The sequence below is a fragment of the Agelaius phoeniceus genome, chromosome 26, assembly GCF_051311805.1.
Source record: "Agelaius phoeniceus isolate bAgePho1 chromosome 26, bAgePho1.hap1, whole genome shotgun sequence".
Classification (NCBI taxonomy): domain Eukaryota; kingdom Metazoa; phylum Chordata; class Aves; order Passeriformes; family Icteridae; genus Agelaius; species Agelaius phoeniceus.
Genome location: NC_135290.1, coordinates 2,292,980 through 2,306,826, shown reverse-complemented (window position 1 = coordinate 2,306,826; position 13,847 = coordinate 2,292,980). Strand labels below are relative to the sequence as shown.

The following is a 13,847-nucleotide window of genomic DNA, read 5'->3' as shown; positions in this document are numbered from 1 at the left end:
CTCCTCACATCCACGTGGTATTGCAGAGGGCTAGGGGTACAAATGCTGGGGCAGGCTCCACCAGGGCCGTGTGTGCAAAGCGTGGCACCGTCACCAGCCTCACACACCCACCCAGCTGTGCCTTGCAGGGCCTGGCCCTCGCTGCCCCCAGCTCCAGCCCATCACCCCCTGGGGCAGAAGCAGCCACAGGGGCCCCTCTGCAGCCCCAGCCAGCCGGGGCTGAGAGCAGCCAGAGCAGGGCCCCAGCGCAGCCGTGTCCTCCCACGCTGGCACCGGCATTTCCTTTACACAACTGCCGGAGACCCGGGCGCGTCTCTGGGGCAGAGAAAGCAACCACGGGCTGGGGCAGGGCCGCTGCCCCCTGGCTGCCCTGGGAAGGGCCCCGCAGCCCCGGGAAGGGGCAGCTGCCCACGCCTGCCGGGCAGGAGCCGGGGCCGCTCGCGCCGCGCAAACCGCAGCGGCGGCACCGGGGCCGGGCTGCGCCGAAGGAGGCCCCAGTTCCCGGAGCAGGGTCAGGTGGGTGCCGCAGGCAGGGCCCAGCTCACACCCCACAGCACGTCACTTCAGGGCCTTTATTTCGGAGAAAGTTAAAGCCTGTAGATACAGCAATAAAATATACAAAAAAATAAAATTTTTTTACAGTATTGAATGCTGCCAGGGACTGCGGCCGGAGGCAGTGAGCGAGCAGAGGGGAAAAGGGCCCTCATCGCCCCTGAGCAGCCCCAGGGCCAGCCACGGACCCCCCTCCTGCTCCCACACAGCTTGGAGGGGCTTGCCCAGACCCCACAGCCACGGGGATGCTCCCCCCTGCCCTCTGGTTCCCTGCCCACCAGCTGTGATGCAACTCGGAGGGAGCAGCTCTCCCACTGCCTCCCCCACCCCTCCACTGCTCATCCGTGTCTGCCCACTGCATGGAAAGGGCAGGAGGGCTCCCCCAGTTTCGTTAAATGCAGGACCAACCCCCCAAAATTCAGGACATTGCCCTTCACAACACCCCTGTCACTGTCCTGCACTGCCCCACAGCAGGTTCCTCTCCTCCCATCCACTGCTCCCTTCAACTCTTGACCCTTCCCACCCTTAAATGTGAGGGGCCAACCTCCAACTGAAATGCCACATGAAGCCCTCAGGAAGCTGCAGACCCCATGCCTGGCCCCTAACAACTCACAAAGAAAGGGACAAGCCAGGAGCCCCACTGTCAGCCATGCTGGTTCCTCCAATTCCCCAGGGTCCAACTGCTCTAACTCAGCACAGTGCTGGAAGCAAGACTGTGCTCCCAGCACCAGCCTGGCCACAGGGAAGCCAAGGCAGCCCCTGTGGCTTCACCCAGCTCCCAGAATGGGCCACAGCTGCAGATGCTGTTCACACACAGGTGCCACTACTGGGTAGCAGCACTGCCCTACGCCAGGGACACCAGCCATCCCAAAAGGAGCCCAGGCTGCTGGCACTGGCCAGGTCACTGTGCCCAAAGCAGGAAGCTGAGGACAAACACAAGCAGCTCCTGAACCTCTGGGCTCCCAGGCTGAGTCCAGCAGGGGCAGTGCCTGCTGCGTCCAGGGTGGGAGCACCTGGATACATCCACCTGCAGCTCTGAGCCCTGTCCTGGTCATCCTGGCCAAAACCAGGGCCAGGTGGGTGCAGAGAGGGGACTCACCCCAGCACCCTGCGAGCTCTAGGAGGTGCTGGGAGCAGCATGGCAGCCCCTGCCACATGGCAAATCCCCTCTGCAATTCCAGATTTGTGGGTTTGGGTGTGGGCACAGTCAGGGCAGCAGCTTCCAGCAGCGGGACCAGGGCTGTGGAAGCGTTTGTAGGAACTGTGGCTGCAATCGGAGGCAAATAGGCACTTGAATGAGCAAAAATAATAGAAAACCGTTATGGAAGGAAATAGAAAAAGGTTCATCCCCCTCCCCCAGAGATGAGCTGCACCACCCCAGAGAGGGGCTGCGCTGTTGGGTGAGGTGAGGACCTGACCCACGCAAGGACCCTGGCCCCCAGCAGTTCCCAAGGGCAGGCCTGGAGCAGCTGCAGCTGAGTGGGACAAATCCAGGGGGAGGCTCTGGAGGTGGGAAGGCTGAGCTGCAGCCCCTCACATGGGCGAGGATGCACACTCTGGGGTCAGCTCCATGTCGAAGGTCAGCGACTCTGCGGGCAGACACAGGCAGGGTTACGGGGCCCTGGGTGTGGGGTGGCAGCCAGGGCCCCCTGGAGCCCCCCCAGACTCACCAAACTGCCCGCCCGCGTTGCTCTCCGCGCCCTCGCTGCTGGTGCCGAACTGCATGAGCGAGTCCAGCGTGCGCGGGGACATGGGCAGGTCGATGGTGTTGCTGAAGGAGGTGCTGTCCGAAGGAGAAGAAGCACAGAAAGCTCCTCAGTCAGGGCCTGCCTGGCCAGAGCTCTCTAACACCCCCTCTACCCGCTGAGGGGCCCCCAGAGGTCTCCAGAGGAAAGGGGCCCTGGAGGGGAAGAACGGGGCTGTGGTTTGGGCAGCAGCCGGAGCCTGGCTCAGCCCCCACCGTCACCCCAGGCTGGGAACCCCACAGGAACCAAGCAAAGCTCAGACAGAGGTGGAAAGAAAGGAAGGAAACCTCTCCCTCAAGCATGGTTGAGCACACAAACACCCCCCAAGCAGTGACGGACACCTCCCAGGAACACTCACGGGGTGACACAGATGAACTTGGTCTTCAGGTATGGAGCAGCACCTGCAAGGAGGGAGAAGCTTCATCAGCAGCCACTCAAGGACAAATCCTTGTCTCTGCCCCCCAGAACGCAGGCAGTGCCCACCCTCTGTCCCATGGCTGGTGCCACACTGTGGCTGTGCCCTCCAGGGATGGCACAGGGTCCTGGCTGGTGACAGCCAGTGCTGCTCCCCAGAGCTTCCCTGTGACAAAGGAGCCACAGAAAGTCAACGACTACCTGAGTCCGTGGCTTCTGAGTGTTCCTGGCTCTCAGAGCGGCAGTACTTCCCAAATGCCTCCTCCTTGGGGATGTCTGGGTACAGGTACACCAGAGGGGACACCAGGATGTTGGTGGCATCCATGATTTTGTAGCCCATGATGATCTCAGCAAAGGACATGTTGTTCAGCTGCTGCTTGGTGTAAGGCTCCACTGACTGGATCTGTGTCTTCCCTGTGCAAGGAAGGAGAATTTTGGCACACAACAAAGGCAGGGCTGCCTTCAGACATCCCCAGAGCAGCAGAGACAAGATGGGCCTGGGGCTGTGTTTAGCCCTACCAGGCACACAGCAGACCACAGGGCAGGACTGTGACCTGACTGTGTTCAGTGCCACAGAAAACTGTGCAGCATGTGGGCACAGACACCCAGAAGGCAAAGACCAGCTAAGGGCAGCCAGGCTCAGAAGTTAACCCACACAGACAGCTTGTTGGGACAAGGACAAACGCTTATCAGGGCACCCAAGCCCCCTCTGGAAGCTGGAATGCCAAGCCAGGCACCCAGGGTAGAGCTCGTACCACTGATGTCCTTCTCCACCCAGGTGAAGGTGATGCCCCCCTCCTTGCTGCTCTCACTGAAGCGCAGCAGGAAGGTCCCTGGGGGCTTGGTGCTCAGGATGGCTCGCTCCCGCTCCTTGCTGATGAAGCCCATGATGTACCTGGGCAGGAGGAAGCAAGAACAACAAATGGAGGTCAGGGCACAGGAGCAGCCTGTAAATTATGCCAGCTCTGCTCAGCAGCAGAACTCAGCCTGGCCACTGACATTTTATGGATTCCCAGGTGAGGTTTCACTCTGAAACAGCAAAAAGTATCCGAGGACAGCACACCTGGCACATGGACAAGCACCCCACGCCATCAGGGTGGAACCTGTGGGACCCTTCCAGGGCCCAGCCTAACCTCAGGCTCTGGGCTGGCACTCACCCTTCATTCCACAGTGCCAGGATGTACTTCTTCACCAAGTCAATGATGTTGTCCAGCCAGACCCAGAAAGAGAAGCCTTTGCCAGCCATGTTCTCCTGGGAAAAGGCAGAGAGGCTGCTAGCACAGCTTGGAAGAAGGGAACAGCCAAGGGAACATGCTCATGGAAGGGAGGAAATTCTACCTTGCAGAACTTGGCCCAGGTGATCTGACAGCCAGAGTAATTCACACCTGGTCCTGGAAGAGAAAAAAGAACACAACCATTTATAAATAGAGCTGTCCTTCCAAAGACACTATTTCCAGGGTTTGTGCCATTTGGGAGAAAACCAAGCACCTGAAAATTACTCAGGCCAAAAGCTCTTAGGCCAAAACACAGGACCTCACTCTTGGATGACATGTACAGGTGAGGAATCATGCCAGGGGACAAGAGGGATGGGCAGGCCACCCTGGAGGCCAGCCCTCTCTTACCCAGCAGTTTCTCTGCCAGTGTGGTCAGCTGCTCGATGCTGAGCCCGCGCTTGGTGGTGGAGGAGAACTGCCAGCTCAGCACCTCTGCCACCTGGTCCCAGGTGCCAATGGGGGGCTTGGTGAAGAAGTTCACGTTCTGCACGAGGGAACACACAGCCCTGAGTGGGACATGGGACAGGAGCAGGGCCAGGTTCTGCCTCAGCCCCGCTCTGCAGCCTCAGTTTCCCTCTCACCCATCCTGACACCTGCCCTGCTGCCCTCCCACACCAGCCCTACCTTGGGGTTGTTGGTCAGCATGTTGTACCACAGGATGGATGCCCAGGCATTGGGCATCTGGCATATGTTGGAGATGACCACCACAGGCAGCGAGTGGGTCTGCAAAGAGAAGATGTCACCATGGGTTGGGACAACTCCCAGGGCTCCACCCAGGCCTGTGGTGGTGAAGGCAGTGACCCAAGCCTCACCTCCAGGTCAATCTTCAGCCCCTGGTGATACACCTCTGTCTCAAAAGTGATGAGGTGCAGCTCCTCAGTGACTATCAGCGAGGCCTGGGGCAGAAGGGGACACCATGAGCACCACGAGACACCCACCCCCACCCCAACACACGACCAGCAGACCCAGCACAGCTGCTGGGGCTGGCCTGGCAAGCTACCAACGTGCCAATCAGTGCTGGTGGACCCCCTGCATCCCCTCCCAGCTCAGCTGCCCCTGTCAATGGCCAGGCCTCCTCCCAGGGCCCCTGACACTCACATCACAGTTGGCTCGGCCTCCATTGCCACAGCGCTGCTCCCTCAGGGTCTGCAGAGAGAGGGACAGGCTGCAGCAGCACCACAATGACACCTGGCTGTACAGGAGCAGCCCAGGAGCTCATGGTACCCACCAGGTGTTTGAACTCTGCTGAGAGGCTGCCATTGTTTGACTCCTCCATGTTCATGACCTTGGTGTTGGTCCCCAGGATGTTAAACTTGCGGGACCTGGCAAGAGGAAAGAGTCAGGCTGACAGGGCAGTCTTGGAGTGACTGTGTGGTAGCATGTTTGCCAGGAATAAAAGCAGAAACAAGAAATGAGGAAAAAGCAAACAGAGCACTTACCCCCGAAGTGCTGCAACGTCCCCAGAGTCCCTAGAAAAGGGGGAAGAGGCACCAGGTCATGGCAGTGGCCCTCCCACCCTGATGCAGACAAGCTGCTGGGTGGTGCCAGCTGCATCCCAGCACAAGTCCCATGAGCCCCACAGGCCTTGCCCCCACGTGGGGGTGAACCCTCAGGACTCAGCACCACCCTCCACACTCCCCTTCAACTGGGGGCCACACTGGCCCTCGTTGTGGAGATCAAGCCCAATCCAGGGGCAGCAGGAATCAGTCCCATCCCAGTTACCCCACCCAGTGCCACTGGAAGGGAAGCACAGGACTCACTTGTCAATGCAGACTTTGATTTTCAGCTGATAGTTCAGCTCTGGAAACTTGACCAACAACCTGCAAGAGTCAGCAGACACAGAGCATGAACATGCTGTGTACAGAAAGTGCTCCTGTTCCACCTGGCACAGCCAGCAGCATGGACCAGCTCCTCTGGCATCCCTGGGCACACCTTCACACAGCCCTGGGACCTGTCCCCAGAAGCAGGGAAGTGCTGGCACTCCCCTGAGCATCCTGAGCAGCTCGTTTGGGCTGCTGACAGCCCATGCCAGGCTCTGAACAAACACCCTCCACACCACTCTGGGCCAGAGGCTGCCATGGAGGCACAGCTGGCAAAGGGCAGGGAAGCTCCAGGCAGAGCCTGGTGTCAGAGCATGGCAGGGAACATGGCCCAGGCTGAGCAGCAGCTGGCCAGGGATGTGCTGATGCTTCCCACCCCCACAACAGGATTTACCAGAACCCAGCAGATCCCCAGCCAGCCCTGCACTGAGTCATGTGGGCAGCACTCCAGCCCTCTGGGATCATCCTTCTGGGATCTATCCTGCTGGTATCCATCCCTTCCCAGCACTGGAAGCAGCATCTTCAGAGAGTGACCCCAGGCTGCCCTCCCTGCTCAGCTCCCCTCCCTCACCTGTGGGGAGGCACCCACCTGACTTTGGTGGTGAACTGCACACCTGTCTTGATGACCAGGGGCCTGTCAGGGTGCATGGGCATGCAGGGCTGCCTCTCCACCACAAAAGCACTGCAGGAACAGCACAGAGACCACAGTCAGACTCACTGCCCACCCTCCATCCACAGCCAAGCAGCTCCTGACTGCCTTCAGCACCTTTTCATCAGGTTCCTGAACAGCTCCACAATGCGCTCCTCCAGCATGGGCCGGTGCTGGACGATTGGGTCACCCTTATAGGACACTTTTTGCTGCAGTTCTTCCAACTTCTTGATCTGCTGCCGGGTCTGTAGCTGTGATTCAGCAAGGGAGGTTATCCTAGGGGAGCAAGGAGAACCAGCATTAGCTCTGGCTGCCAAGCCCACACTGTCCAGCCTGCAGAGCACTCCTCTTCCCATGCAAGAACACAATCTCCATGCCAAGCCAGTCAGGAACTGAGTGTGTCTGTGGCTCCAAGCCCAGAGCATTTTTCTAGGCCATGCATTACAAACAAAACCTGCACATGCCCAGGTGACTCCAGGGCCATAACCTTTCCAGCAGCCTCAGAATCCCCCAGGCACAGAGCTGGGGACAGTGTGACACCTTTCCAACACCATGCCCACCATCGTGGCTCAGTCTAAGCTGCAGGCTATATTGACATGTGCAAGCATCAGAAATGTCCATTTTGCAAGGACATTTCCAGAGAGCAAGAGCTCATTTCCACAGCAGGTGTCTGAGTGCCTCTGCTCTGGGCACTGACACAGTCCCAGGCAGCTCTCACCAGTTCTCAAGCCTGTCCAGGCAGATATTGGGTGGGCCACCAATGCAGGCAATCTGCTGTCTCCTCTTCCAGTCTGCCAGTTCCTCATCTGCCAGCATCTTCTGCACATACTCCATGGCAGACAGCAGCCCAGCCAGCTCGCTCACTATGCCCTGCCAAGAGAGAAAGCAGAACCTTCAGCATGCTGTGACTTCCCCCACGGACCCACAAGTTTCACATTCACAGGCAAGGAAGAAGTCGCTCAGGGCTGTGCTTGCTGCACTGCTCCTGGTTCTGGCCATGCAGGAGCTACCAAATTCCAGCCCTGAAGAAGGGGGATCTGCACCCCAGAGGAACCTGGAGGGTCAGTTGCCCCTCTTACCCTGCGCATCTGGTCCAGTGCTGTCAGCATTTGCTCCAGCTGCTGCATCTTCTGCCGGGTCACTGACTGGTTGTTCCCGTTCAGGTCCTGCATGTCTGTGCAGAGGTGAGAAGAAGCTTCAGCCACACTCTTCACACCTCCTCAAGTGCCACAACAACACAACACTTGCACAGCAAAGTGCGGGCACCCTACAGCCAAGCAGGAATCTGGCACAGCCTCCAAGCAGCTCCGTGGCTCTCCTGCACCCACAGAGGCCACTCCCTCCCCACCCCACTGCTGTGCTCACAGCAAAGCTCAGTTCAGCTCCCCCAAGGGCAGCATCCTTGGCAGAAACAGAAGACCAGGTTTATCCAATTGCCATGCAAATGCCCCGAGAATGAGCACATTCCCTCTGGGAGTGGAGGTTGGAACACCTTTCCAACAAGTTTCCTTGCAGGAACACACTGTGGTTTGCAGATGCTAATGAGCTGTCATTACCTCCTTGGCTTTTCAAAGTCTTGTAGTTAAAATCAAAGTCATCCTGGAGATTTTCCACCACTTTCATCTTCTGCTCCAGATCCTTGAAGGCAAGAAATGTAATTTCACTCACAGCACTCAAGAATTGTGGTGAGGAGAGCTGAAGGTGCCCAGGCAGACACATACCTGCACCCTCTTCCTGACATCCTGCAGGTGCTGCTCCAACATCTGCTGCTTCTCTGTCACCACAGCTGCTGTTGGATGTGTTGCCTGTCCCCCTTGCTGCAGAGGGGACAAGAAGGACATAAGGACAGGGCTGTAACCTGGGGATGCTCCCTTCCAGCCTGAGAAGGTTCTGCAGGGTCCTCAGCCCATCCTTAACACACACTGGCAGCTGGCTGCTCACTTCAGCATCAGCTCCAGAGCAGCCGAGGAGAGGAGAGATGGAGACACCCAGCCAGAACACCCAGGCTGTGTCCTGGCTGTCAGCAATCAGGATGGCCAGGACCAGGAGGCCCTGGGATACGTGGCCACTGACCTGGGCTGCAGTAGCAGCTGTCTGGAGGAGCCGGGACTCTTCCCAGAGGCAGCGAGCCACGATGCGGGCAATTTCCATTGGCTTCTCCAGGTATCTGCTCTGTAAAGGGTCAAACAGGGTCAGCAGGCACAAGGCAAGCCCTAGGATCTCCACATCAGGGCTGTGGATGCTGAGCTGTGCCAAGGAATCGCTCGGACCCTCACCAGCTCCCCCAGTGTCGGAACTCAGGACATCCCTCTGGCTGTCCTGCATTGCCCAAACCCCTGCCAGGGGGCTCAGAGACCTTGGCACAGAGCCCAAGACACCTGTGACTTTGATTGTGACCCATGGAAAAAATTACCAACCTTATATGAGGATCTGCAAGCCACAAAAATCTAAATAGAATAATAATTAGCTTGTCACGGGGTGAAAAATAGATTTTTTAGGGGTTTTTAGAATGGGGGTTCAGGAGGCAAGAAGGAGGGATTATAATAATAATTAGTTTGTCATGAGGTGAAAAATAGATTTTTTGGGGGTTTTTAGAATGGGGATTCAGGAGGAATCTGGATGTGTCCAGCTTTTCTCCTTCTTCTTCTTGGCCTCCATCTTCTGCTGTGATGTTGGCACTTTTGGATTGGTTTAGAGTAGAAGCTCACTGTCTAACATAGGTGATAGGTATTGGGAAGTTATGGTAAATAACGTACATGGAGTTTTTAGTATAAAAAGATAACACCAGTGTGCCTCTGTCTGACCTGCTGAACAGACCTCAGCAGGCCAAAGAAAGAATTTTATAGATAAGAAACAATAAACAACCTTGAAAAAGAGAACAGAAGATTCTGACTCCTTCTTCGACAGCCAGGCTGGGAAAAGAGACTTTCTAACACATCTTGGGGTCCCTCTGAGCAGCAGAAACCCCGAGACCCCACCATGCTGGCAGCTCCCAGCTCACCTGCAGGAACTGCTTGATGCGGCGCAGGTTGTGCTGGTAGAGGACGTTGGACTCCTGCAGGAAGCGGCTGTACTGCTGGTCGATCTCCCCCAGCAGGTTGTGGAACACCAGCGTGGCGTGCGACTCCTTGCTGGCAGCATAGGCCCTGAGCAGGGGAGAGAGAGCCCTGAGTGCCTGGCATGGGGCAAGGGGCAAAGCAGGGGGGGCTCTGCTCACACCCAGCATCCCCCGTGCAGCTTACAGAATCTCTGAATCGTTTAGGAAGGAAAAGAACTCTGAGATGGAGTCTAGCTGGTGACTAATCACCATCTGGTCAAGTAGACCAGGCAGATGGTGCACACCAGCACCTGATGTCTGTGAGCATGTCCCACATGCTCATGGACAGGATCCAGCCATCAGTGCTCTGTGTCAGCCCCCTTTACAACAGAGGTCAGTGTTAGCCAGCCCTGCATGGGAACATCCCCGTGCTTCTCCTGGCCCAGGGTCCAACACAGTGAACAAAGTCCCACTCCATTCCCTCAATGCCACATGAGCCCCAGAGAGAGACCAGTCCCATCCCAGGGGAGCAGGGGAAGTGACAGAGCTCCTCCAGCCCTCTTGAGTCCCTACAGGTGGGTGTTACGAGCAAAGTCCCCTCAGAGGCATTTGAAAAGTCCTTACCAGTCCTGGCTTTCAATCCAGGGGGCCAGGAACTGCCGGAGCTCCATGGGGAAGCTGTCGCTGTAGAGCTGGTGGAGCTGCTCCAGGTAGCGCGTGTCGAGCTGCTGCAGCTGGTTCCACTGCGCCATCCTGGCCACCTCGGGAGACCTGAGGGGTGGAAACACAGCTGGCTCAGAGCTGGCTCCTGCCTCCCTCCTGCCAGGACTCAGCTGTGACCCTGAAAAGGGTTCTTCTCCCTGGCCAGAAACAGAGACAGCCAGGGCACGGTGCTCCAGGACAGCTGGCACAGGCAGGCTGGCCAGTGGCAACAGGTAGGAATGAGGATTTAATCTGGTCTCAAAAGCACCCCTGGTTGGTCCTGCTGGGAGGCAGGGAAGTGGCTGTGGAGCTTACAGTAAGTGTGGAAGGCGGAGACTGCCAGGAAGCTACAGAAACAGGGAAGAAGCAATTTTCAAGTTCACGACTTGTATCAATGGAAATCAAGCTGACACTAACGAGGGGACTCCAGCTGTGCTGGCAAATGAAGGCACAGCTCTGCGTGACACCAGCAGTCACTTCCCTGCAGAAAGTGGTTTGCTTTTCCCAAAGGTCCCTGCACTGAGATGCAGCATCACTACGTGGCCTCCTCCCCCATGGGACTCTTTCCCCATTTGTCTGGGTGTGAAAAAAAGAAAGTGGAAACATCCTCTGAGGGCTGAGACACCAGGAGGGGACAGACATTGGCACTGACACGGGGGTTAAGAGAGGTTTTTAGTACTTCACAGCTCTGAACAGCCCCAAAGGCAGGAGCAGGACATTAACCTTGAACTACAACCGCTGGTGCAATCCTCAGAGAAGTCCACATGAACCAAACCTGCTTTGAATGGAGCAACAAGTGAACAAGAAAGGAGAGAGCCAGTGGCCACAGATTCCTACAGCCCTGGAGCCAGACCTGGCTGATGTGACAGAGCCTCTGTGATGCTGCAGTCCCAGGGTTGGGCTGTGAACCGTGGCCCAGCACAGCAGAGCCCCCATTCCACAGGGGGTTCAGCCCTTTGTGGCCAGTGCTCAGCTGCTGCAGCTCAGGCAATGCTCCCTCTGCCCCATGCAGCTGCGGGGGCCACTCCTGCTGCATGAGTGATGCTGCTGCTGTGGAGCAAACCCACCAAAAGCACAGGCCAGGGCTGAGTGGATGCCCACCAGCCCCGCAGGGATTGCCCCGCCTGGAGGGTGAGCTCAGCACCCGCCTCCTATTGCGCCATGCCCCGGGGGCGGGGGGGCTGCACCAGCCCCTCCGGAAACAGCAGCAGCTGCTGCCCCAGCCCAGCTCCTGCCAGAGCTCTGCTACCAGCCCTGAGGAGGACAGGGCTGCAGCAGCACGGCACAGGAGGCAGCTGGGCAGCCCCTGCAGCGCCCGGTGCCAAGCGGCTCACAGGCGGACCTGCTGCAGAAACAGAACCAGGTGCCACATCCGGACCCACGGTCCAAGATGTTCCTCCTGAAAGGCACAATCTCGGCATTTCAGAGCGGTGCTGGAGCCCCAGTGTGAGAGCACCAAAGCTCCCAGGCTGCCACAGGGCAGCAGCACTTGGACGGGACTCAGCCACTTCCCACTGCCACAAACAGCTGCAGGGCAAGGCAGCTTGCAGCACTGAACTCCAGCTCCTCCTGGCATCCACCCAAGGCACTCTGACATTCCTGGAGGAAAAGGTCTCTAAGACATTCCTTAGAGCAGCAGCCACCACTCTCAAGGAAGCTCTGATCCTGGCAGCCCTGGAACCCCACACAGGAGCCTCTGCCTGGTCAGCCCCACCAAAGGGAAGCCACGGTTTAAAATCTGAGGGTTGAACCTTTCTGATTCTGCTGGGCTTGCCCATCTCTGTGGTTTGCCTCTCCTCCATCTCTGGAATGGAGCCAGAGAGCAGCCAGCATGGCCAGGACCAACACAGCATGATGCAAGCTCACAGGTAAACATGCTGTGCAGAGCTCAGAGCAGAGCTGCTAAAAGCAGATCAAGAGCTAAAGTTCATCTTCCTTTATCTTCCTGCAAGGGCAGAGCACAAGAGTCAGGCCCAGCTGCACAGTGTCACCCTCTGAGACAGCTCTGCACACTCCAACCACCCCACTTAAAATGGGGCTGCCATGGAAGCAACCCCGCAACTGCTTTCTGCCTGCCTTATCTCTGGGACACACCTGGGAACCCCCTGTACATGTGCTCCTACAGCAAGAAATGAGCCCTAGGCTCATAGCCACATTTCCCTAGCCCCCTCCCCAAAGTGTATGGGGGAGTCACTGGAAAAAGCCTTAGAAGGACCCCAGGACTCCACATCCCCTGCAGTGACACGAGCAGGATGAAGCTCAGTCACTGACATCATTACACAGGCCACATCATCAGGGTGCCATCCCAGGGTCACGACAGATGCCATCAACATCACTTCACAGAGTCCCTGCAGCTGCAGCAAGCACCTTGCTGCCCCCTCTTCCACAGAACCATCAACAGCCCGATGGAAAACTGCTCGACACGGCAGCCAGGGGCTCTGGCAGCACTTTGGAAAGGCTGCTAGAAGAACTTGGCTCTGCTTCTCTGGAGCGATTTCAAAGCCAGCCGTGGAGGTGGAAAACAGCGATGCAGAGATTTGCAACAGGAGGAGGGAGATGGCTCTGGGCAACCTCACAGCCACAGCATGAGTTGTGATCACCCCACAGGCCTGCTGTTCCTCATTGCAGCTCTCCAAGGTCCATCCCAGCTGAAATCCCACTGCAGCAGCTGTGAGTGACAGTGTCACCATCCACCCCAGGGCAGGGGACACGCAGGGCACCCCTCCTGTGCTCCAGCAGCTCCAACAGATGGAGCAGAATGAGGGAGTGACAGTGACAGGGATCACTGTCAGGGTGGGAGCGGGGTCTGCTCCCCGATGTGCACCCAGGCAGGGCTGGTCCCAGCAGGTGTAAAGGCCAGCCCAGGCTCCCATCCCGTGTCACCGGACAGGATCGCGGGGGTGTCTGTCCCATGGCCCGAGGGACAGGAGCCAGCCAGACACGGGCAGCAGGAGCGGTGGGCAGCACTGCCAGCCCCGCAGAGCTCTCGGGGGGCTCCATCTCCCAAGCTGCAGGACCCGGCTGCTGTCACACACACCCACGGCGGCTGTCACCGAGGCGAGCCCCGCTCCGGGCGGGAGGCCCCGAGCTGCAGGCGGCGTGTGACAGCCCTGAGCCCGCAGCCCCGCGGATCCCGCCGGCTCCTCCAGCCCCGCTGTGCCCGGGCCCCCTTTCCGCTCCCAGTCCTACCAGCCCCGTTCCGCACGAGACCCCCGAGGCCGTGCCAGCCCCGGCCGCACCGGGCGGGCCGCACCTCCCCCGGCCCTGCCGCTCCCGCCGCTTCTCGCTCTCCGAGAAGCCGGTTCGGGCTCTGTCCCCGTGTGCGGTGCCAGCCCGGAAGATCCGCCCAGGCCGCACAGACCACCCCGCTCCGCACCGCGGCTCGGCCCTCCAGTGTCGGGGAGCCGGGACAGGCCCCCCCGCGCTACCGGCCCCGCTCCCGCCCCGCCCCGGCCCCACACCGGCCCGGGGGACACCGGCTGCTGGCGGCGAGCAGCGCCCGCACACCCCCCCGCGCTCACCGGCGGTCCCGGCGGGCGGGGCGGCGGCTCCCGGTGACGGCGGCGATCGCGTCCGGCTTCGCCGAGGGACCGGACCTCCTGCGGCCCGGCACCGCCCCGTCGTGACGTCATCATCCCCGCTGCCAATGGCTAC

At 58.8% G+C, this 13,847-nt stretch overlaps 1 protein-coding gene across 2 annotated transcripts; it reads right to left on the bottom strand.

Moving 5' to 3' along the window:
- Positions 1–558: 558 nt before the first annotated feature.
- Positions 559–13,820, bottom strand: STAT3 (signal transducer and activator of transcription 3). 2 transcript variants are annotated; one of them, XM_054649853.2, is made up of 24 exons: positions 13,715–13,820; positions 10,116–10,262; positions 9,456–9,600; positions 8,528–8,626; positions 8,176–8,271; positions 8,011–8,092; positions 7,534–7,628; positions 7,173–7,324; positions 6,572–6,730; positions 6,395–6,487; positions 5,746–5,805; positions 5,425–5,454; positions 5,214–5,307; positions 5,084–5,131; positions 4,798–4,881; positions 4,610–4,708; positions 4,334–4,469; positions 4,050–4,102; positions 3,869–3,963; positions 3,467–3,606; positions 2,910–3,125; positions 2,656–2,698; positions 2,223–2,335; positions 559–2,141 (listed from the first exon to the last, which is right to left on the bottom strand). In XM_054649853.2, the coding sequence occupies exons 2-24, from the start codon at positions 10,241–10,243 to the stop codon at positions 2,086–2,088; spliced, it is 2,316 nt and encodes a 771-aa protein (XP_054505828.1). In that variant the 5' UTR covers positions 10,244–10,262; positions 13,715–13,820; the 3' UTR covers positions 559–2,085. The 2 variants fall into 2 exon arrangements, with proteins under 2 accessions (XP_054505828.1, XP_054505830.1); XM_054649855.2 differs by having other exon boundaries at positions 2,913–3,125.
- Between the last annotated feature and the right edge of the window lie 27 nt (positions 13,821–13,847).

Coding starts and splice junctions, on each gene's coding strand:
- STAT3 (XM_054649853.2), bottom strand. CDS start 10,243: ATGGCGCAGTGGAACCAGCTGCAGCAGCTCGACACGCGCTACCTGGAG. Junction 8,627..9,455: donor GCATCAAGCAGTTCCTGCAG/GTGAGCTGGGAG, acceptor GACCCTTTACAG/AGCAGATACCTGGAGAAGCC. Junction 6,488..6,571: donor TTCAGGAACCTGATGAAAAG/GTGCTGAAGGCA, acceptor CTGTTCCTGCAG/TGCTTTTGTGGTGGAGAGGC.